We start from the raw sequence: 24,700 nt of genomic DNA on the forward strand, positions 1-24,700 counted from the left end.
GGGGCTGATCATCGACCCTTCCCCAACACCCCCAAAGAGCAATTGTATTGGCCATGGCCGACCATCGGCGCCCCATTGTGGTGATAGGGCTATGATCGGCCCTATGAACGAATTTTCATTTTTTTAGTTTATTTTTTAACCTATATATATACCCCTATACCTCATTCTTCTCACTCTATGCCTCTTTTCCTCTCTCTATAAAATGAATTCCGACAACACTTCACATAATTCCAGACATCTGGAAAACAATCATGAAGATGAAGAAAAAATTGGGTCCGGATTCCGATGACGATGATGCTTGAGTTAGTATCTTTTATCTGTGATTTTTAAGTTAATTTTTTTTCCTTTATTTTTTTAATAAATTTTTTTAATTAAGTACGTTTTTTAAATTTATTTATCTTGAATTTATTCTTATTTATCACATTTTATTTACTAACAACAATTAAAAATGAAATACACAAATATTGATGGTGTGGAAATGAAATGGAAAGTGTACTTGAGATATGCTCTTCCATTGTCGGGAGATAGGCCCTTAATAATAAGTAGGGTAAAATGTTGATGTGAAAATAATAATAAAAAAAGGGCCTTTTGGGAGGGTCTTCCATTGCTAATGCTTTTAGTACTTAATTAGTTAATTTTGTTCTATACATATATTTTGTGAGAGAAATAATTATAAAAAAGAGCTAATTAAAAAGGGATAAAAAAAAGAAAAGGCTAAACAACCTTATTCCGAAAAAATCGAGTGCCTCGATCGCATATTCTGAAAGATTAACAAATTTAATCCTAAATTTCGAAAGGTCAGCGAATTGAGACTCATATTCTGAAATTTCTCAGTTAGTTATCTAAATTAGGTGGACCCATGTCCCATCTCATTAAATCAACGCGTGTTGTGTTACCGATCTCTTATTCTTACGTACTTTAATTTAATGTCATTTTCCAAATTCTCATCCATTTCGCCGTTGATTAACCTCTTCAAATAGCTCTCTTACTATAAACATGCAAAAAATGAGATTAATAAGCGAGAAATGAATTGTATGTTTCATAGCTTTATGTTACATCTGCCCCTCTAAACAAGTCTCATGATAGTGCCAACTTAGGTAGTAAATAAAACTAGTGTATATGTCTACATTGTCAAAAATATAAATATAAATATAAATATAAATATAGTATCAGGTGAAGTTGATAATTATTTTAATTGACAACTGACAACTATGTCAACAACCTAGATGTCAACACGAAGATATTTGTATATCAAATAAATATAGTTGACATACATATGTCTTCTGTTTACATCTACTCTCTTCATCCCACGATAAAAGTCATGTTTTGTCATTTCGGTTCGTCTCACAATAAACGTCATATTTCACTTTTACCATAAATGGTAAGTAGGTCACACATTCACTAACTTATTTCACTCACATTTTGTTATAAATCTAATATATATAAGTGAGACTCATATTCCACTAACTTATTCAACTCACTTTTTTTTTATATTTCTTATAAAACGCGTGCCATAACTAAATACGACTCTTATTCCAAAACGAATGGAGTATATTTTTCAATTAATCAGGTCAAAAAAGGAAGGAGAAATGAAGAGTTGATTGTCACAAAAAGTAGACATGCCGTGGGGCTGAAAATCGTTGGATCTCTTAGGATGTATTTTAGTACCGACTTTGGTTCGAAATCTGCAGATTTTATTGAATTTTCTTTGTGACGAAAAACAAAATATAGATTATTATAGGATAATGTCAAACTATAGATATTCTGGGCCTAAAAAGCATGGGTCCAATCTTTTTAATAACAACTTAAATGTTTCATTAATTATTATATTCCACACTTCAACGATACAAATTAGGAGCAGTTTAAGTCAAAAATATATTTGTCAAAATCATCACAATAAAAACATTGCTGGAACATAAAAACATCACACTCCATCAATTTTTCACTAATTACAACATTCCTATATTTGTGATATCTATGTGACTAGATCTAAATTTCACAAGTAATCCTTTTTTCCCTCTCATTTATTTTAGTTGATGTACTTATGCTTCTCTAATTTTTTATTTGTCTAATTATATAATTTTCTCAGCTCGAATTAGTTAATACATAAGTTTCTCATGTATATTTAGTAGGGATGTTAATTGGTTGTCCGGTTATTGATTACCGGCCATTCATATTAATTTTTCTGTGTTATAAATTGTCAACCAAAAATCTAAACCTTCGGATTTCGGCCTAACTCATCTAGCAAATTGAACTCAAAAATTTTAATTTTGTACTAATAGTAGTATATTTCTATTAATAATTTTCTATCTATAATAAATGAATAAGCTTTATAAATGTGTTTTTTCAAACTGAAACTGATACTTATCTCATGGTTAATTTTGGTTAGTGTGCTATTTAATATAGGATCATTCAGATTGTGTATTTTTTCAAACTATAAATATTTATCTCTATTAAATTATCATATTATTCAAGTCAACCCATAAGATCTCTATATTTTGGTTTTTGAATTGAAAAAAACAGAAGAAAACGTTTAAAAGATTTTTGCAAAAGAATAGTAATATACGTACACGTATGTTGTTCATTGACACACACACACAACTCAACAATATTTGAAATGGTTTTATTTTCATATGGTGAAAGAGACTAAAAGAAATGGAAAGCTGCTTATCCTAGGCTATTAATGTTCATTGTACAATGGTCCCTCTCAAGTCTCAATAATTATTAGTAAGATATTTTTCATCTAATCCAATTTTGGATGTCAAATGTTTCATTTATTCAGACTCCATAGTTCAACTATCCAAACAGCAATTTCTGAGTAAAGCTCTCATGTCCATAACTAGATTGGTAAGTGAATCGGTGGAGCTATTCATTGTTCAGCCTATCGAATCGGTTAAACAACTGGTTGGGCCGAATTACAGTAGCAAAAATAATTAAATATATTAAAATATAGTGAATGATAGACAAAAAATACATTGTAGAACAAGTCTACAAATTTATAAAAGTTCAATAAATTAAAAGTAAGGAAAAGTTTAATTTTAATTAATAATCACTATTGTTATTTTAATAGAATCAATAACATTAAATACCTACATCAGCATAATAAAAAAGAATACCTAAAATATTGAACAAAAATGCTTTTTTATTTTCATGATTCTTACTAATTTCTAAATTAAAAAAATAAATCTATTTAATATAAGAAAGCATTTTTTGACAGAACCATAAAAAAAGAACCACTCAGACAAGGATTTCATTTGTTATGGACCTGTTTTTCAAAAAATGAATATTTTAGACCAAATTCATATTTTGATCATATGTTTAGGACCAAAATTAACCTTTACTCTGTAAATAAATCAATTTGCTATTTTATCAATCCAATTTTCCGTATGCCATATGCCACCTATGCATTATCAAGACAAAAAGTTGGTACGGTTCGGTTGTCATGAATAATTACCATATAATTACTCATCTAGAAATCACGAGATATAATCTTGCAAACCGAACAGTCCATAGATATTATACGGTTGTCATGAATAATTACCATATAATTACTCATCTAGAAATCACGAGACATAATCTTGCAAACCGAACAGTCCATAGATATTATACGGTTGTCATGAATAATTACCATATAATTACTCATCTGGAAATCATAAAATATAATCTTGCAAACCGAACAGTCCATAGATATCTATAATATGCAAAAAAAAAAAAAAGCAAAATAAAATTATTTCACTACACCCAATACAGGTACATGCGAAGTTCCCAGAATATACCATTGGCATAAAAACGAGATGTCACGTGCAGAATTTAGGCAAGAAGAAATGGTAAATGTTATTTGCAAACACTCAAAAACATGTATCCAGGTGAATATTGTGTTATTTGCAGCAATAGTTATTAATAATATTTGAATGTAGCAAGCTCACATTGGTTATATATACATTGAACACAAACTCTCAAATGTGCAGCATTTGCTGCAGCAGGCATGGTGTCTAAAATCTAATCTAAAGGCGACACACGAACTAAAGCACGAAAACTATAAATATAACGAGAAACAATATTAGAACCAGAAACAATTTAATCATGAGCCACCGATTTGAAGATATTTTGTTCAGGTATTTCAGCAAGGCATTACTAGCACCTTCAACATTTGCTAGTGACTCATCCATGTTATCGTCAATCCTGATCGTTTCATCCCAAAAACATCGAATCAGATAAGGAGTAACATGGCACAGTCCAAAAAAGTTCAACGGTTTTACCTTATTGCCAGCTCCCCTTGCTGCGCAACCATTGTGGCTAAATGTGTGAAAATCCCACTGAGTTCTGAAATCGTAGACTCCACGTTTTGAAGAGCAGTGGCTCGACTGTGATGAATGTTTTCTTGCCGAGGAACCACCTGCTGCAGCATTGCAGCTTCCATTTGAGGGGAGGGACTGGCATCAGTACCCATTCGTCGCCTGCAAACAGGAATTTTATATTGAGGAAGTAGCTACTACTTGTAGGGACTTGCATTGCAAAATTGAAACAAATTTTTAAGATCTAAGAGAAATTATCAAGGGCCTCGGGTTATCTCAAATTTATCTTAGTAAACACAGATTAGCCAATTTTTTTTTTTCATATCTAGGCTAGCAGTACCAAGAACATGCAGTTACCATATAACACAACTACATAACCACAAAAAAGTAAGTATATCATATATAAGAACGTACCGTAGCTGATTGGGCTCTTGAGTGCCACTGCCTATTGCTCTGAAATGAAGAAAGATAGAGAAGGAAAGTATTAGAGGTGAAACATATTTATGTACAAGTGTACGACAGAACAAAAATAATATGAAAGGCGTATCACCAAAGGTGGGTAAAGATTTAGGAACTAAAGAGACAAAAATGATGCATCATCAGTATTCTAAAAGATTGTTGGATGAGCTTAAATAACAAGATAAACACTGTGAACTCTAATTTATAGATGTATAATACTCATGTACATAGTATAATTTTCATGCCTCAGTGAAACTTGTGAAATTCAATTCATCCCAACAAGATTTTCCCCATAAACAAACATTTCACACCCAAGCATTACGCCATAGTTAAAATAACAAGTATCTTCACCACAATGTGATTATCCAGCACGTACAATATTCAACATCTGTAAAGGACCAGCCAAAAAGAATTTACACTGATTGTTGTAGATTTGTTCTGGATGAATCAGATGAGCTCAACCATGGGGGTGGTTCTGACACGGTATTAGGTGGTTGCTTTAAAGCAAAAGGATTCTCCCTTGATACAGACGTGGAAAATAATTGTTTCCGGTTCTCACGAGCCTTGATATTCTGTTGACAAGTAAATGGATTAGGAAAAAGATCCTAACTTTGCCACTCATGGATAATAATGTAAACATGAACCATAGGAACTGTACCTTTGTTGTAGTGGTCAATACATCTTGAAACTGCTTGGTCACATTCATAAGTCTGTTCTTTAAATCATCACAAACAGCAGTCAAATGAACCACTCTATCCCCCGTATAATTTCCATCAGCAACCTCCATTGTTTGGACGTTTTGCAGCTCAGAAATAGCCATATTAAGTGCTGTGATGTCATTTTTTATCAAGGCGGTTAATTCTTCATTTTCCTTGCTCCGATCATCAAAAATAGACGACCTTTTGGTTACTGTAGGCATAAAAGAACGTATTAAAAACCTGAGGACAGCATAGTAATAGACTGGAAGTAAGCTAACAATTATTGGAATACTGAGCATAGTATCTTATGGAGTATCTCCGAAGGGATTATTTTAGGCGTGTTAATATGTGATAGAATGCATACTGCACATGGTGACACTGAATGCAAATAAAAGCTAACTAGAAGAAACAGTAACCAAGAATAAACTCAATAATCAAATAACCAAAAGTTGAAACTTAAAAGATGGACATGAAACCCTGTGCAACGAAACGAAAAACATGAAGGAAGCCGACAAAATGTTCCTAAATCATGATTTTCAGAAAGTCAAATCAGCAAGGAAAAGATGTCAAATAACCAAACGAATGAGCTTGTGATCCAATATAACCGGATTCACACTGTCTAATGTTACTCAACTGCCAAAACTAGGTCAAAAAATGAGCAGAAAAAGAGTTAAATATGTAAGACATCAGCTCCTTCATTAGTAGTGGCAGAACCAGACTCCGATTCAATGAAAAATGGAGTATAAATGTTACTCAACTGCCAAAATTAGGTTAAAAAAAATCAGCAGAAAAAGAGTTTAATACTGTATGTAGTAAGACATCAGCTCCTTCATCAGTAGTGGCAGAACCAGACTCCGATTCAATGAAAAATGGAGTATAAACGTTACTCAACTGCCAAAATTAGGTTAAAAAATCAGCAGAAAAAGAGTTAAATATGTAAGACATCAGCTCCTTCATCAGTAGTGGCAGAACCAGACTCCGATTCAATGAAAAATGGAGCATAAATATTGTTCAATGCAGAGATTTTGATAGGAAAATATTGAAAGACATCAGCTCCATCATCAAGTATTACGGCAATCAATGCTCAATATTCATCATTTAGTAAACCAAAATGACAATCTAAGCTTCGTGTCGCCGAAATCTGCTAGAAATTTATCTCTAATTTTCTCCATTTCAATCAATCGGCAGATCCAATAACACAAAGGAATGGCTCAGAAACACTTCGATTCATCATTTCATACAAGCAAACAGAGATACACAGTTACACATCCATACCCTGACATTCAATTGAGTAAATAAACCTCATCAAATGAAAGCACAAAATCAATCGGAAATGCGAGGAAAGCATACAATTAGACAAACGATCTATTTTCTGCGCGGTTTGGTGGACGCGAAGGCCGATTCTGGAAGCCTTCTTATTGAATTCCGACCTATCCGGAGTCACTGCGATCGATTCGTTCAGCTGCGGCGGCGGCGGAGCTGCTGCGTTTCCACCGATCCTTCTCAGCGTCTGCGACAGTGAGACGAACTCCGACGTCCGATCACGGAACGGCGAGGCACCGACGGCGGCCATTGATTGAAACGTGCAAAAAAATTAAGGAGGATTTGTTTTGCAGTGCTGCCGAAGCTGATTGATAAAGCGTGTTAGGTCTATTGAAAAAGCGCTATTCATGTTTGGTTAGTTGTTGCTGTCATTGTTAGCATGTGATTATGAGTTTTTATGACAATTTTTATCACATTTATTCTAAATTCTATATTAACTTCTAATATTTCATTTAGCAATGGAATTAATCTCGAGCACGATAACAATTTTCATCACATTTATTCTAAATTTATGACAATGAAATATTAGAAGTTAATATAACAAATAAAAAGTGTTTAGTTTTTACTGAGAAATGTTTCGGATTTTATTTTATATTTTTTTACTGATAAAAGATTAATAAAAGTAGAAAGAGAGAATATATTTGTATTTATTGAAACGTATAAGAAGAGTGGAGATGGAGGAGAGAGGTTGTGTTGGGAAATGATTTATTTATTACCAAATAGGAGTCACACGGGAATTTATGATTAGAATAGTAGCAAGTATTTTATGAAATGCCTTAGCTGATCCATTACGCCGAAACGTGTCATTAAATAACAAAAATAATTACATTGGCCACATATTAGTATTAGTATCGAATAAATTGTTTCGTTTTCACTTCTTGATTGGATACTAATATTGTTCATCATGATTTCACAAGTCATAAAATATACAACTAGTAAAATTGCATTCGCAAAAATCGAAGTGTAAAACGTTGCATTATTACCAAGTAATTTAGCATACTTGTGCATTTCTAAAAAAATTAGTCGACTTTTGTCATTTTCATACGATCCATAAAAATTTAGCAACTTTTATTATAATACTAAATACTACTACTTCCGTACCTCAAATATCGACATACTTTGATTCACCAAGAGTTTTAAGAAATGTAATGGAAAGTGAGTTGAAAAAGTTAGTGAGACGTGAGTCCTATTTTTAAAATATTAATTTTATAATAAAATGTGAGTAAGAATGAGTTAGTGGAATATGAGGTCTACTACCAGAAATGGTAAAAAATGAAGTGTGTCAAACTTTCAGAGACGGATTGAAATGGTAAACTATGTCAACCTTTCTGGGACGAAGGTAGTAGTAATTATATAGTTTTCGACCACATGAATTATTAATTTCTTCATTCACACTATATTTATTAAGACGTGCACTAATTAATCTGGCCACATTTAACGTATTTATTGAAGTGATTAGATACGAACTTAATTTATTAGTGTTAATTAGAAGTAATTAATCCATATCTCTTGTGTCCCGCATGGCTTACCGGCCTGCACATGAGATCGTCTTATTTATCAATCATTATCGACCTTTATCTCTTAGATTGTACATCAATACTAAAATTATGAATATCACGAGGTGCGTTAAAATGACAATACCTCTTAAAATAACACCATAACATCATTTTCAACTAATTATTTGCAGGGGCGGAGCTAGGATTATAAATGAAAGGGGGCAAAATTATACCATGAGGAAAATTTAAGAATTTGTGAAGGGGCAAATATAAGGAAAATTAAAAAAATTCGAATTGTAAATCAATTACTTTATCAAAATTCATGGCACATTCAATTAAGCCAATATTTCTAAGCTTTAAGGTACTAATATTACTTTCTATAAAACGAATTTGCATTTACAAAAAACAAAAACACACGAAATTGGGCCCAAAATGGAGAAAGCCCAACCAATTTACCTACTCGATTTCACCTATATAATGCCTCGATGGTAAAAACTAGGGTTTTACTTTTACCTGCTCTCCATCTCCGTGCAAAAAACCCTCCTTCCGCAGCTGATCTCACCGCGATGGCGCCCAAGCTCACCAAAGCCGAGAAGAAGGTCTCCTACGACAAGAAAATGTGCCGTCTGATCGACGAGTACGCTCAGATCCTGGTGGTCGCCGCCGATAACGTCGGATCAACGCAGCTCCAGAACATCCGCAAGGGTTTGCGCGGCGATTCCGTCGTTCTGATGGGGAAAAACACCATGATGAAGCGCACCGTCAGGATCCACTCCGAGAACACCGGCAACACCGCGATCCTCAACCTCGTGCCTCTCCTTGTTGTAAGCATCCTCAATTTCCTCCGATTTCGTGGAATTTCACTGTAGAGAATTGTGCATGATCTATGCATGTGTGTGAGTGTAACGCGTGATTTACGATTTTGCTACTGTTTTCGGTGATTTTTGATGAATCGCGTGTAAGTATGATTTGTTTAGCGAATTTTTCGGTTTTGGTGATCAATAATTGTGGATCTGTCGGTTTCTATCGTTTTCTAGCTGGTTTACGATATTGCTACTGGTTTCAGACTTTCAGTGATTTTTGATGCTGTTTGTGTATGTTATGTTTATGAATCGCATGTAAATATGATTTGTTTAGCGAATTTTTCGGTGTTGGTGATCAATAATTGTCGATCTGTCGTTTTCTAGCTAATTACTGGAGCTTTTTTTTATGATTAATAAATTCGTCGCGATGTAAATGCAGGAGGTTTGTTCAATTTTTTATTCGCTTAATTGATAGAGTCAATTTGTCGTGGACTTACTTTATTATTGAATAATAAATTAGGAGAGAGAATTCACGTTTTTTTTGACAGAACGCCCAATTTCCTGTAGCTTTAAAGTTGATTGTTTGTTGCTCTCTTTATCAGGGTAATGTAGGGTTGATCTTTACCAAGGGCGATTTGAAGGAAGTCAGTGAGGAGGTTGGCAAATACAAGGTACTAATGCTTGTCATCATTTCCTCTTTCTTATATTGTAAATTTGCATTTTTTTATATATTAAGGATAGGTCATGTTTGATAGGTCTTTTGATCTAGACCTCTACAAATTCAACAAAAATATCAGGACTTTCCATTCAATGCATGAATTTGAAGTGATTTTTATTTTCCAGTTGTAGATTCTTTAATCAATGTAGATTTAGAACTTCTGTTGTTTCACTGTTGTTTGTTATTTAATCTAAAAAAAGTTATTTTCCAGTTCTAGATCCTTCAATCAATGTAGATTGTTTAGAACTTGATATTGGTGTTCCTTTCCATTTCTATATTCTTGAATCTTGAATCAATGTAGATTGTTTAGTACTTCTTTTGTTACATTCCCTCTTTGTCGACAATGTGATATTGTTTGTTAACATTAAAGTCATTATCTGTTCATTAACTCTCTCTCCCCCCTTTTATGACACCTTTTCTTCCATATTGGCATTTGGGTTCATTAATAGGTTCAATATTTGGAATGTCACCAGTATCTCAAAAGTTATATCTTTATATGAGGAAGTAATGATTTATATCATATCTTGCTTGCATTACTTCGATTGATAATATACTTAAATGTACTATCCTTGCACAATATCAGGTCGGAGCACCCGCTCGTGTTGGTTTGGTAGCTCCAATCGATGTCGTTGTCCCACCCGGCAACACTGGGCTTGATCCATCACAGACTTCCTTCTTCCAGGTTCTCATCACCACTCTTCACTTCATTTCCCTCTTTTCCATTTCCTAGTTCAGTTAGAATCTCACTTCTCTCACTTCCACAGGTTCTCAATATTCCCACCAAGATCAACAAGGGCACTGTCGAAATCATAACCCCTGTGGAGCTCATCCACAAGGGCGATAAAGTGGGATCCTCCGAAGCCGCACTGCTCTCCAAGCTCGGAATCCGCCCCTTCTCGTACGGCCTCGTCGTGCTCTCCGTCTACGACAACGGATCCGTCTTCAGTCCCGAAGTTCTCAACTTGACAGAAGATGACCTCACCGAGAGATTCGCACAGGGTGTCGCCATGGTCACTTCCCTGTCGCTGGCCATCGCGTACCCGACCATCGCAGCTGCCCCGCACATGTTCATCAACGCGTACAAGAACGCGCTGGCCATCGCCGTGGAGACGGAATACTCCTACCCCCATGCTGACAAAGTGAAGGAGTATCTCGCGGTGAGTACTGAATCGACTGTAGATTTTCTTGGTTTTTTGTTGTTGATGTGTATTTGTTTATGTATTGTTTTTGTGAATAATGCAGGATCCTAGCAAGTTTGCGGTTGCAGCTGTGCCGGCGGGAGCGGCGGTTTCCGGCGGTGCTGCTCCGGTGGCCGCGGCCAAGGAGGAGGCGAAGGAGGAAGAGGATGAGGAGGAGGATGATGACTTTGTTTGCAACCTTTTCGACGATTAGGTTTATGTTAGTAGTTTTAATGAAAGCTAGCTTTTGACTAATTAATTTTAGCTTGGTGTTATTGTTTTGATGCTTTCTTAGGAAATGGTTTCCACTTGTTACCAAAACATTTGAGAGGTAGTTTATGTTTAGTATTTGAATATGCAGTTATTTTGGATTGGCTATTGAAGAAAAGTTACTAGTTGATGTTCTTAAAAATGATGCTTGTCTTTTTACAACTATTCGCATAATCAAAATATTTTTCTTGCTATTACTAAATTACAAAAATTGCTTCATGAAAAATTTTACTCTTTCTACTTTTAAAATTAGTATGAGAAAAATAGATATTAAAAAATGAATGAAATATTATTAGTTGTGAAAAGATTTACAATTGAAGTTAGTGTGTAATAATTGAAGTGATGTAGTGGTTGTTGGAGTGTAGTAATTGAAGTTAGGTAGTGTAAATTGCGAACCTTTTGACTATTTTTGTGTATAAGATTTTGTTTTGTTTTATCAATGAGGTTAAATTTTGTTTTCGTTAAATTCTAAATGAGACTCTTAAATTGGGAAAAACATGACTCTTAAACTGGAACGGAGGGAATAGTTCGAAAAAAATCATCAAACTTATAAGTTAGACTAGTTTTGTGGTATGCATCAAATGAAGAAAAGTGATTGGAGGAAGGAACAACCAAGCATATATGATTTGCATACAATAACAAAGAAATAAAATCACTAGTCACTAAAAATAATACTACCTTCTCCATTTCCAAAATTAAAATATTTTTTTATGATATTCGAATGTATTTTCAATAAAATATTTTATTCAAATTTTAGAAAGTGAGACTCACTTGCATTTACCTACTCAATCTGTATTTTATATTAAAATTAAAACTCGGTTCATATATAATATGCTAACCTATTTATTAAAACTCGTGCGAATTAACATAAAATTTATTTTCAGATATAATACAATCAATGGAATTAATTAAACCTCTCGTGGATTAACATAAATTATTATCTATCTAGTTGTGTGACATGCAAGTTAGTGTTGATGCCAAGCTGGTGGAAATCCCATCAAAGTTCACTTTTCAAGTCATTGGCTCTTTCTTCTTAGTAAACACTAAGAGAGGGTGCACTTTACATGTCATATTTAACATGGGGATGTCACAATGCATGTAAATAAGATATGATGTCTTCCTAATTGGTAGCATCTAATTATATTATATGCCATATGTAGCTTCACTGTTAATATTTTATCAAACCTACAATTTGGGTCCTCTATGTAGAAAATAGGTAATCTGGAGACTGATAGTAACTTGAGATAGATAAATGAGATATTATTTTAAATGAATATAAATTAATAGTTTGGTAGGTTGATAAAATTATACTAGGTTAAAATGTAAATTATTTTAATTGAATGTGGTAGGCTGTAATAAACATCTATTTTAGTCATGTTGTAGAGTTGAAGAAAAAAAATTACTCTTCCGTCCCATAATAACAGTTACATTTTGTCATTTTAGTCTTCCCATAATAAGAGTCATATTTTATTTTTTTACCATAAATAGTGAGTAGATCTTACATTTCACTAATTCACTTTACTCATATTTTATTATAAAATCAATATAAAAAGTAGGTCTCGTATTCCACTAACTTTCTTACCCATTAATAGTAAATAGATCTTACATTTCACTAATTCACTTTACTCATATTTTATTATAAAATTAATATAAAAAGTGGGTCTCGTATTCCACTAACTTTCTTACCCATTATTCTTTATATTTTTTAAAACCAGTGCCCGCACCAAATATGACTTAACCACGTAATCTAGAAAATTTATCTAAGAAATTGCAGTTTATTATCTTGGGCTTCACCTAATCATGGGCTTTGAGATACTAAACTATACCACCAATACGAGTAAAAAAATGACTTTTTTTTTAATAATATTCCAATTTTTTTTCTCTCTCGTTATTAATTTATACTCTTATTAAAACTCAATTTTTTATTTTAGAATACGGAGAAAGTATATTAACTATAGTATAGTAATTTATAATTGCATATAAAACTCATATTGTTCTCAAAAATTTTATTTTTAAAAATATGAAGAAAGTGTATATTAATACTAGTTTATATAATTACGTATACAATGGAACCAAACATTTCTCCAAGTGGGATATCGAACATTTAGTTATAAAATGATGTTTTTTGTTAACCAAAAAAAGAAAATGATTTGACAATCCGCCATTGATGAAGCTGCCCCACTGGTCCTAAAAGTGCAAACTCTTTGTTTTTTCCTTCTCCTAAATATCGTCTCCTTTCTCTTCCTAACCTTTGATCCCTCATCCAATTCTTCCCCACTTCCCTATTTTTCTTTTTCTCCCATTTAATATTATTTTCTTTTCTATATATCTCAACGATAACCTTCCTTCTTCCTACTCATTTCCACTCAAACTCCCACGCTTCAATCTTTTTCCCAATCCCGTGAGTTCCCTCTTCCCAAAATCCAATCTTTTTCATTCCCTTCTCCTTTATTTGCTTCATGTTTTCACACTAAGTATGTATTTGGAATGCCTTGTTTTCTATGTAGTGTGAAATGCAAGCATGTGTTTGTGTGTTTATGTTTGCTTTATTGGGCTTTGGTTGAATGAATTTTGTTAGTGGTGGAGTAGAATTTTGGTAAAGGAAGGATCTTGATGTATGTTGACTTATTATAATTTATAGCTCTGATTAATCAATCAATTGTGTTTGCATTTTTTGTGACTCATTGAGTTGAATTGATTTCATTTTCATTCCCTTCTCTTTAGTTGCTTTATACACTATGTGAATGCTTTCTTTTATATATGAAGTTGTAGTTTTGTGTGAATAGAAAATTGCAAGCATGGGTTTGCTTTATTGAGCTTTGGTTTCATACTTTCATTGAATTGCGTTAATGGTTGAGTAGATTTTTAGTAAAGGTAGGATCTTTATGCATCTTGACTTATTATAGCTCTGATTAATCAATTGTGATTCATTGAGTTGATTTTTTTTACTCCTCCTTTTCAAGATCTCTCTTTTTTTCATATTTTCATCTTTTCCATGAGATTTCAAAGACCCTTTTTTCACGGGTTATCTGTTATCTGATTTTGACTGTCTCCTCCTCCTATTTTTGGCCTCATTTTCTTGTTTTTTTGCCTAATGCTTTTGTTATCATCTCTTCTCACCTTTGTTCATTGTTGAACTAGCGAAAACGATGAGGCTCAAACCCGTTTCCCCGGCCGTGGATTGCTCCTTCCAACCCTCCTGCTTCTGTTTCCGAACATCCGAAACCGATGGCCCTCTCTCCCTCGTATTCGCCTCGAAACCCCTCTTGAAATCTAGGTCCCTCACCAAGATTTTGAGGGGCGACAGCATAAGGCGCTCCCGCAGCTTGAGTATCGATGATAAGCCCTCGTTCCACGTTGAGGCGGTGTCGAGTAGCCCCCGGGAGGAGGAGGGGCGCAGGCGGAAGAAACGACATTGTGCTATTTCGAACGAGAACAGGACTATTGGCAGTGCCACCCCCTTTGTGAAAGGGGGGAGGGATCAAGATTCGTTCTTGGAGTCACGTTTCGACTTCTTGGAGCCGATGATGCTAGGGATCAGGCCGGAGTTTCCCGAGTGGCCGGATAGGGAGACAGCTGCGTGGGCGATGGTTGAGCACAAGGCGAATAGTTTCGACATTCCCCTGTCGCTTAGGATGATCAAGAAGAAGCTGCAGCTGGAGGAGGGCTCTGCGGAGGCAGAGGAGGGCGAGGGTGGCTGTTGCTCCGTGAAGGCGGCCTTTGCCTCGATGGTGTTCATCGTCGTCGAGATGCAGAGCTCGGCCTTGCACATGAGGGAGGCTCTGTGTGATGAGGATTTGGATGTGATCAGAGCGAAGGTGCAGAAGGAGATGCATCTCTCGTTCGTGTGGCTGTTCCAGCACGTGTTCTCGAGGACACCGGATTTGATGCTGCGTGTGATGCTACTCTTGGCCGATTTCAGCCTACATTCGACCTCCCTAAGCACCGCGATAGGAGGGGAGGGCTCGTTGATGGGGAGGCCTTATGAGCAAGGGAAAAACTCGGCTTTGTCTATGGTGGACGCGGATAGGGGGCTCGCTGTGGAGGAGAAGGCAGAACGCGAGGCAGGGGATCCGAGCATTTATCCGAGTAATGAGTTTAGGAGCGCGGTGGAGATGCAGTTGTGGGATTCAATGGTTGATGAGGCTAACCATGTGCGCGGAGGTGGGGAAGGCGAGGTGGCTCTTGATCACGACGTCATGAAACATTTCGTTTCTCCCGTGTCTGTGGAGATCGAGCCCGATACTTACCAGGATTTTTACAGGACGGACCTTCTGTACCAGATGTACTTGTCCCTCGAGCCTAATAACACTCTCTTGCTGCTGAACTACGCGCGGTTTTTGCAGCTTGTTACGCGTGACTATCAAAGGTGATCTCTTGCTTCTGATGTATGTATATATAGGGGTGCGTTAAAAAAATTACTGAATCCTAATGCATAACCAAATAACCAAACACGAGGTAATTTTTAGATTGTTTTAGTTCATGCTCTCGTATGAACTAAAACGATCTTAAATGACCTAATTCGTATCTAAAGATGACATCCGTGTTTGGCTGAACATGTTATCCTTAAGATACTTAACGTCCGTCTAATATACCATCCATAGTGAACGAACGCCTCGTTAACCTAATTTCCCACGGCTTTCGTTTATCCTTCCTAGTTCTCACGTCGTGTTGGAACAGGTCCGAGGAATGCTTCAAGCGGGCAGTGCAAGTAACGCCACCCGATGGAGAATCATTCTCCGAATACGCCAACTTCCTATGGACGGTGAAGAAGGACTACTGGGCGGCCGAGGAGAGCTTCCTACAAGCCCTGGCGCTCGAGCCACACAACACCCACTTCGCCTCCCGATACGCCAACTTCTTGTGGAGCACCGGTGGCGAAGAGACCTGTTTCCCTCTCAACACGTAGGGAGTCGTCTATCATCACTACCATCGTCGTCGTCGTCATCATCACTATCATTGTATAGTTATATATAAGAAGAATAAAATTCGTTCGTGCCTAGCGTTTCCGGGACTCTGGAAGCTCGTCCGCATGATCAATGGGGCCGGAAACCCCGGAGCACGAGCGCTGCTTTGTACGTTTGAGGGACGACAGTGAATAACCGAGGGAAGGCGAATATGGTTGGTAGGGTTAGAGGAGAAGAGGAGGAAAGGGAAGATTTTTACAGCAGGTTGAAATGAAGCTCTGAATTTTTACAATTGTACAGAAAAATGGTAAAAGTTTGTTTTACCTATTTGAGTGGCATTGTGTACTTGTTCACACTACTCAAAAAGAAAGAAACTACACTTGTATATTATCACTATAAATTCAGCAGAGGTGTCTCACAATTTTTGTTTGTGCTAATTTTTGTTGATACTTAGATGTGAGAATTTGATGGATTAGAAAAACAAGGGGATCAATGGATTATTGTCCTCATGAATGTTTTTATAGTATTGTGTTTGTTTTTAGTAAAAAAACATTTAGTAGTGTATCTTATACTACAAAAATTCCTTTTCAAGGTAATGTCTTATATTAAAATGCATTTATTGGATAATTAGTATATTTATCCACAGTTGAGAAACATGAATTATTACTACTATGTAATTTAACGTTCATGAAAATTAATTATTTTTCAATTATATCCATTATCTCACAACATACTAATTACTTTTATGTTTTCTATCATATTAATGTATTTATGTTTTCTATCTATAATAATCCATAATTTTTAAATATATTTATTAATCTTTATTCACATTAAATTTAAAGTGATATTTTTCTTTATTCATAATACTAATCACTTCTACTTCTTAAAATTACTTTTAATAACATTCTCGATCCTCTGTTCATAATATAAAATACCCTGTCGCATTCTATTTAAATAAATAAGTGAATTTTCATCGGTATTTGTATTTAAATAGACAAAGTCTAAAGAGATAAGAAGGTTAACCACAGACTTTTTCAAGATAATGGTTTGAAATTTCATATACTATTATATAGTCATTATCATGCCGGTCACATTCGCCAGCCTACAATTGAAAAGGTTTGATCAATCATCAAACACATGTTGTTGAAAATTGAAATGGTAACTAATTCAATGGTAATAAATAAATTTGACAAACAATGATTTCCTTAGTCAATGACTCAATGTGATTTTATGAGTATAGTTTGGATTTTCCCAAATAATTGACACAAAATTTAAACCGGTTCTTGAATATATTAAGAATAGGCCTAAAATAATGATTTGATGAAGAAATAGTAAGTCATGTAGGTATAAATGATTAATAATCTGATATATTAAAGAAAAAATTAATTACGAATAAATAAAAAGTGATTATGGATAGAGTATTTGTACGATAACGAAAGAATGAAAACTCGAAACAAGCGAAATGAAACGACAGTTTTGTACATTGAACTTCCGAATACTAGATATGACCTCTAAATAACAACGGCGAAGGTAGACGATGGGGGATAAGCTTCATCGTCGAGCCCTAAAACATGCCGATTTGATTTCTTAATTATGAATAAATAAAAAGTGATTATGGAAAGAGTATTTGTACGGTACCGAAAGAATGAAAACTCGAAACGAGTGAAATGAAACGACAGTTTTGTACATAGAACTCCCGAATACTAGATATGACCTCTAAATAACAACGGCCAAGGTAGACGATGGGGGATAAGCTTCATCGTCGAGCCCTAAAATAAGCCGATTTGAATGTAAATTCAAGACTCTACACCACTACAAAGTACCTAAACCAACTTAGTGATACAACATTTTAGAGAACAAAAAGGGTGAGGAAGAAGCTAGGGTCAAAATATGAGCATTCTGTTTCTATCATTGAAATACAAGACCTCAACTATGTGGGAACTAGCTTGAACTGAGAGGAATATGGTGTGCAGCATAATTACCAGAACCAGGTGTAACGGCTATCTACGGCCTTGACTGAAGTGGGCACCAAGGGCATGCCCCTGTACTCACCCACGAAGTGGTTAACGCACTCGCTTCTTCTCTCAATGTGCCCTCCCAAGCTACTAATTCCACTAGAACCAATCTCGAAGATGTTACCTACACACACAATTCAAGTGAATCGACATTTCCCAGCAAAACGTTTACATTATTTAACCTCTAAAACTTATGACTTTAAAAGGTCAATTCAGACAAGTAAAGTTCTCATATCCTACCTAAGATGAAGGAGATTAACAAGGACTAAACTCAAGTAACGTATACTTTTATTGACTGAACAAATTAATGTACCTTTCACCCAAATAGGAGGAGCGCCGGTGGCATTTGCGACAAGGAAAGACATAGCTATATCTTCACAATTCCTGGTATATGCATAGTTGATTAGGGAAATATTTGATGAATGGAAAAGGAGACTGAATGAGAAGAACAGAGCTGAATAAGATAAGTCTAAATGTGAATGCAAGTATTATATTGAAAAGAACCTGTTCTTGGTTACATATTCTCGGATGGATGAGGGCATCTCATAAGTGTACATACTGAGATATTTTTTGTGAAAGAAGGCAGCCTTGGAGAGAATCATGCTATACGTTCCTGTCCACCAGACAGACCACCATCCACTATAGATGTACGTGTCCTGACCATTATTCTGAAACAACCAAAAGAGGACTCAATCTAAGGATAATGAACGTTAACACTAAAGACATGACTTTACTATAAACGAGCATTTTTTAAGGAGCAAAAAATACTGGCAATATCATAGATAAGTGATAAGTTACTATCTCAACATCTAGTGGAATCAAGTATCACTCCAATTGAGAATCTCAGCTTCATGATGAAGCAATTAAGTTATGTGTATGATTAAGAACTAAAGATGCCATGTATGAATTGATTATTTTGAGTGGCAGACATGATGATTATGACAATGTATGTGAACAAATATAGTCAAACATATTCTTAATAGGTCCAGAATTACATCAAATGCAAAAAAAAGAGTCCTTTCAGTAATAGGAAGACGAATAGAAAAGGATAGTGCAATCAGATTCAATGAAGAAATTTAGAAAGATAAACTCTTCAGGAAACACAAATGCTAAATAGTAGGCATGTGACTTATAATGCAGGGCCTCAACAACACTTTTTTCTGCTAAGTTAATTAAGAGATATATGTGAGCAGAATGCCAGTACATACCAATTTATCAACCCAGTGAATACGAGGCACAAATCCCACCATTGCATCAGGTGCACTTTGCCAAACACTGAAAGCAAATTCCACAGTCGCGCAGGGGAATATAATGTCATCATCAATTGAGAAGACCACATCAGACTTCAAATCCTTGATTTCTTTAAATCTGTTATTTAAGCTGTCTTCCTTATTAATATCAAATCTCAATTCAATTTCCCGGCCATCTTTGGAATTAACCTTTATAGCATGATTTAGAAACTTGATAAGAGACTTTAAAGGAGGGTTGGGTTCACTCCAAACAATATGTATAGAATCAAGCCCAGGACAGGATGCATAATGGGATATGGATTTCTTTAGAAGATCATTTCTTTTCCATGTATTAATCAGTAAGGTGTACCCTTTCCTGCAAATCACATAAAGCTAGCATTAGCTCAAAAAATCAAAAACCATTTAGATGCATGTGGTATAGATAACATATGTCTACTCATGGACACAAGCTCTATCCATATTCCAACACAATTCTTGCTTGATAACACATTTGTGCAAAGTTACAAAAAACAATACCAAATTTTAGATATCACGAGATTATGGATTTCAAAAATTTGACCAGTTAACTAAAAGGAGAAGCACAAAAGTTAACAAGAACAAAGTGCCAGAATACATGAGGTGAGAGTTAAAGTGAATCAACTTTACTACAAGGAACATATAAATCATGGAAATAGAAAAAAGATGCCCATTCATGAACTGGCAATAAAAAACTCCCACCCTCCAAATGCTGTAAACAAGCATGACATTGGACACTGATGTTTTCATTAAATTTGCAGAGCATTGCCAAAACGTATCTGCAGTCTGTAAACCCATGAAAAATTGATTTCTTTACTCTTGCAAACACGGTAAAATCACTTAAACATTATCTGTAACAATCAAGTATCAGAAATGTAACAAAATTGCAAATATTGCAAATCAGGAAGTTTCTAACATTCATTAACAATAGGCTAAAGATAGTTAAACTGACCAGATTCCAAAAACCAGTTATACTCATAAGAGGAGGTAACACCCGTTGATTTTATTCCAATCAAGTAAATAGTAACATACGAAACACTATGAAACCTAAAACGCTCTCATCAACAAAGGTAACTAGCTCCAATTCCGGAAATGAGAAATAAGAAGAAGTTTGCACATCTACGAGCAAAAATCTGGATCAATCATTTCAAAAAACAAAAACGAAAATACGGAAATACTTCCAAAATTGTAAGCTACAATCAATCTAGATCAATAATTTAGAAAGACAATAACCTAACTAAGCACATTAAATAGCCAAATCCAGCAATCAATAAACACTAACGCCAACTTAAACCGAGCTCAAACCGGAAATCACAACAAAATTGCAGCGGATTCGCTAGAAATCTCACCGAGGCAGAGAGGATCCGCGCGGAGAAGCATCGTATCGGTTCCATCCGCCGTACGGCGCCGCCGAGCGGCTGGCGAGCACGATGAGCGTGAGCAGCACGCAGCAGCCGAACAACAGCTTCATCTTCGCCGATCCGACGGCGGAGATCGCCCCCTGCCTAATCGTCCGGCGGCTGAAGAGGCTCGACCTCATCGTTAAGCTGCGGAACTGTTCGAGGAATGGCGCGCGCTTGCTGACTCGGTGGAGGAAGCGTAGGTTCGCAGGCTGCGGCGGGTCCATACAACGGCGGGCGGCGGCGGTTAGCGGAGATCAGCTCACGGCGGCGATGACGTCATCCCTCGCCCTCGATTTCATCAGTTTATATTCAATTGTGAGAGATAATTCAAACGGGAATATAGGAGCCCTTGATAAAATGAAGTTAAAGTTAGTTACTATTATCGGTTTTATACAATTTTTTTTGTAAAATATCTATGGGCTAGAGTAGCCGTTTACTGCTCTATCCTCCGGGATAGTCTGAGGTATTTTTTTTGACACGAGATTTAAAAAATTAATTAATATACTCCCTCCATTTTAGATAATTCGACTCATTTTGATTGGACACGAGTTTTAAGAATTGTAATAAAAAGTGGGTTGAAAAAGTTAGTAGAATGTGGATCCCACCTTTATATATTAGTTTTATAATAAAATGTGAGTATGAATGAGTTAGTGAAATATGGGGTCCACTACCAAAAATGGTAAAAGTGAAATGGGACAAATTATGTGGGACGGACCGAAATGGAAAACTGGGACGAATTATCTAGGACGGAGGGAGTATTAAAGATTAAAGTGAAGATGATAAAGTAAAAGAGATAATAAAGTAAGAGAAAGTTGTCCTCTTTGGTTCTGGTACGGGTTTTTAAGTAATGTAAAGGAAAGTGAGTTGAAGAAGTTAGTGGAGTAGGGTCCTATTTTTATACATTAGTTTTATAATAAAAGGTGAGTGATAAGTTAGTGGAATATGAGGTAAAAAGCGAAAGTAGACAATTAATGGGGGACGGAGAGAATATGAGAGTGAATAGAGTTTTTGCTGGAAAAAAAAATGAGTCAACTACCTTGAGCAATCCAAAAGAGAATACAACTCAACTACCTCGAGACAGAGGGAGTATGACCAACAAGGCCTCAATCATTTGCAAGTTCGTAACATATCACCATTATTTGTCGAATGGATAAACGAGTAGTCATTTATGATTTTTTTAGGAGAAAGAAGAAATTAAAACAATTTATTGTCTTCTAGTGAAATATAGACTGCAATATGATTTTTTCCATTTTATATAGTGTTAGTGACTATGGTAATGGTAACTAATATTAACTCTTGTCTTACTAATGCTAAGAAGATAAGGTGATCGTTTTTTAATAGTCGTTTTCGCGCTCAGACACTCTGATTGCCCATTTTGTGCATCCGAGTAATACTCAAAATGAAATGTTACTTGTATTCATGGTTCGAGAATCACACTATCAAGGGTGGATTGGTAGCAATGTCTTCTTTGGTATATTAGTATAAAATCACACTGTTAAGAAGGAAATCCTTTGTTTATGTAAGGGGGAAATGGATAGAGCTAGTGTTAAATGATTTTGAAGAAATTTGGCGGAAAAGTGAGAAAAAAACGAAATATTCTTAGTGGTCCGCGTGGACCACTATGCATTTCGGGAGATGGCTCAGGTCCTAGTCTGCGGCCCACCTCCTTACCCTCGTGGCGTACCCATGGTTCGGCTCCAAAATTTCTTTGTTGTGTGTGCTCTAATTATTGGTTGTTTTAATTGGGTTATTATAAGCACCTAAAAAAGTTATGTTCATATTAGCTAGGTGTACATTTTATTACAACAACCATAGTTGACTTGACTGGGCTTAACTGGATTTAGGCCTATTTAAGCCTACTGTGGATCTACTTATATTGGCCCATTTAAGCCAACGATGGATCTATTTCTATTGGGTTTAACAGTTTACATCTAGCCGCATTTTCTGACTTTTATTTGGGCTCGTTGATTTCATGAACATGTACAAATCAAATTATTTATGAACTTATTAATATAATTATGTATGACCACTAATAAGGAGAAAATGTGGTTTGTAAACCTATCCCTTTTTAATGAAAAAATGATCTTAATAAGAAACTGATAGTTAGAGTATATTAAGAGTAGGGACAAAATAGTACTAGCAAAATCAATACTAGCTCCGTCTGTATTCAAAAAATAGAAATATTTGAAATAACACGAGTTTAATGCACAATTGATAAAGTAAGTGAGAAGAATTGGAGTAAGTGAGAAGAAAAGAAAAATGAGTAAAGTAAGAGAAAGGAAGAAAAAAAGTAGTGAAAGTAGAGTTACTGGAGCATGGTGTCCATGTTCTAAGATTCTAAAATTTCTATTTTTAAGGAACGGCCCAAAATGAAAATAGTTGTTATTTTTAAAAAATGGAGTATAATATTATTAAACTAAAAGAATAAGAAATAAACTAATAAATGACAAAAAGAAAAAAAAAATTTTAAAAAAATAAAATAAGATATTGATCTTGCAACACTCAACAAATCCAAACAATGCCCAAATAACAAATGATAGATTTGATGGTCACAAGTAGCAAGAAAAGCTAATCATATATAGTCCTAAAATTGGGTACCTAAACATAAAATGGTCTTGCTAAGTAATTTAAAAACTATGGACAATATATACTATGGACAAATTTGCGTTGGCAAACTTTTTCAAATAAAAAAATAATTTAGAAAATGACATTCAATAATCGAATTTTTTTATGTGAGAAGTAAAGGGCATTCACCAAACTAATTTTCAAGATTATCTTTTCCAATTAATTAATTACGACGGCTCACATAATACCCACTAATTAATCTATGTTATCCTATAGTAGTCACCATAAGGAAAGGAACGAGACCAACTAAATAAATTTAATCAAAACAAAAGTAGCATAGCAAAAGAATAATAGGTCATTAATCATTGACTTATCTTATGAGGATGCCAGCGTGGCAGCTCTGCATTATGTAATTGGCAGATAATCCACAGCTCATCAACAAAGGGAAATGATTAATTAGCATTGGAGTAACGAATAAAATTGATTAAAATTCAATTAGAATAAACTGATTATTTAATAAATTGCATTATCAGGTAGTGATTGACGTGAAAACGAGGTTTTTAAAGCCAAAGCATATTCGCATATCATCAATATTGAATATACACTTAGGTCTGTGTTAAAATGACAACCACTCTTAAAATGACACCGTGACATCACTTATACAGCAATATTATAAACGTTACACAACAATATTACAAACACTACACAACAATCTATAGATTGTTGTATAGCGTGTCGGATATTGCTGGACAAGAAAAATTGTTATATAAGGTATAAAATATTGTTGGCCGTCTTTTTTTATCCTTGAAAAAAAAAAATTGCCGCGTGACAGCTTATTATTCGCCACGTATACAAATGATTGGCTAGGAATGGTGGTATGATGTTATTTTAAGGAGTGGTGGCATCCTAACATGCTCCTATACACTTATGCTGATGTAGCATGTGATAAAGGAAAATATAAAATTAGTGAAATAAATTTGAAGTATGGAGGAATATAGTAGTAATTTTTTAAGTAGTATATATATAACTATTTCAAATTGGTAAATACAAAATCAAATTAAAAAATTGCAACATACATCATATCTTGTAGCAACAAGTTGCACACTTCTACTCATTTCTTAGTACATGGTCTCAATTGTGATTTAGAACTCATATTATACTAGCTCGCCAATATTTAATTCACTTATTTGTTTACTCATCGAAAAAAAATAAACTTCTTGGTGGAATGTCAAAAGTTTAATGAATACAACCATATTTGAGTCTCAATTTGCCATAAAATTCTCGATGAGAAGAGCCCAAATATGC

The 24,700-nt window shown here is 35.0% G+C and overlaps 4 protein-coding genes across 5 annotated transcripts; 2 read left to right on the forward strand and 2 right to left on the reverse strand.

Moving 5' to 3' along the window:
• Window positions 1-3,859: 3,859 nt before the first annotated feature.
• On the reverse strand, window positions 3,860-7,066 carry LOC125210924 (syntaxin-31). The gene is made up of 6 exons (XM_048110561.1): window positions 6,803-7,066; window positions 5,413-5,663; window positions 5,172-5,326; window positions 4,710-4,748; window positions 4,260-4,457; window positions 3,860-4,182 (listed from the first exon to the last, which is right to left on the reverse strand). The coding sequence occupies exons 1-6, from the start codon at window positions 7,023-7,025 to the stop codon at window positions 4,023-4,025; spliced, it is 1,026 nt and encodes a 341-aa protein (XP_047966518.1). The 5' UTR covers window positions 7,026-7,066; the 3' UTR covers window positions 3,860-4,022.
• A 1,703-nt stretch (window positions 7,067-8,769) lies between these two features.
• Window positions 8,770-11,324, forward strand: LOC125202067 (60S acidic ribosomal protein P0-like). Its single transcript, XM_048100388.1, has 5 exons — window positions 8,770-9,095; window positions 9,677-9,745; window positions 10,376-10,474; window positions 10,557-10,949; window positions 11,035-11,324. Exons 1-5 carry the CDS (start codon window positions 8,838-8,840, stop codon window positions 11,182-11,184), a joined length of 969 nt encoding a protein of 322 aa, XP_047956345.1. The 5' UTR covers window positions 8,770-8,837; the 3' UTR covers window positions 11,185-11,324.
• A 2,179-nt stretch (window positions 11,325-13,503) lies between these two features.
• LOC125205632 lies at window positions 13,504-16,584 on the forward strand. Of its 2 annotated transcripts, XM_048104683.1 has the most exons (3): window positions 13,504-13,641; window positions 14,382-15,609; window positions 15,921-16,584. In XM_048104683.1, exons 2-3 carry the CDS (start codon window positions 14,390-14,392, stop codon window positions 16,147-16,149), a joined length of 1,449 nt encoding a protein of 482 aa, XP_047960640.1. In that variant the 5' UTR covers window positions 13,504-13,641; window positions 14,382-14,389; the 3' UTR covers window positions 16,150-16,584. The 2 variants fall into 2 exon arrangements, with proteins under 2 accessions (XP_047960640.1, XP_047960651.1); XM_048104694.1 differs by lacking the exon at window positions 13,504-13,641 and having other exon boundaries at window positions 13,720-15,609.
• A 1,022-nt stretch (window positions 16,585-17,606) lies between these two features.
• Window positions 17,607-21,175, reverse strand: LOC125191735 (glycosylinositol phosphorylceramide mannosyl transferase 1). Its single transcript, XM_048089483.1, has 5 exons — window positions 20,777-21,175; window positions 19,371-19,767; window positions 18,667-18,830; window positions 18,476-18,546; window positions 17,607-18,286 (listed from the first exon to the last, which is right to left on the reverse strand). The coding sequence occupies exons 1-5, from the start codon at window positions 21,052-21,054 to the stop codon at window positions 18,126-18,128; spliced, it is 1,071 nt and encodes a 356-aa protein (XP_047945440.1). The 5' UTR covers window positions 21,055-21,175; the 3' UTR covers window positions 17,607-18,125.
• Window positions 21,176-24,700: the final 3,525 nt, after the last annotated feature.

The sequence above is a fragment of the Salvia hispanica genome, chromosome 1 (genome assembly GCF_023119035.1).
Source record: "Salvia hispanica cultivar TCC Black 2014 chromosome 1, UniMelb_Shisp_WGS_1.0, whole genome shotgun sequence".
NCBI classification, from domain to species: Eukaryota; Viridiplantae; Streptophyta; class Magnoliopsida; order Lamiales; family Lamiaceae; genus Salvia; species Salvia hispanica.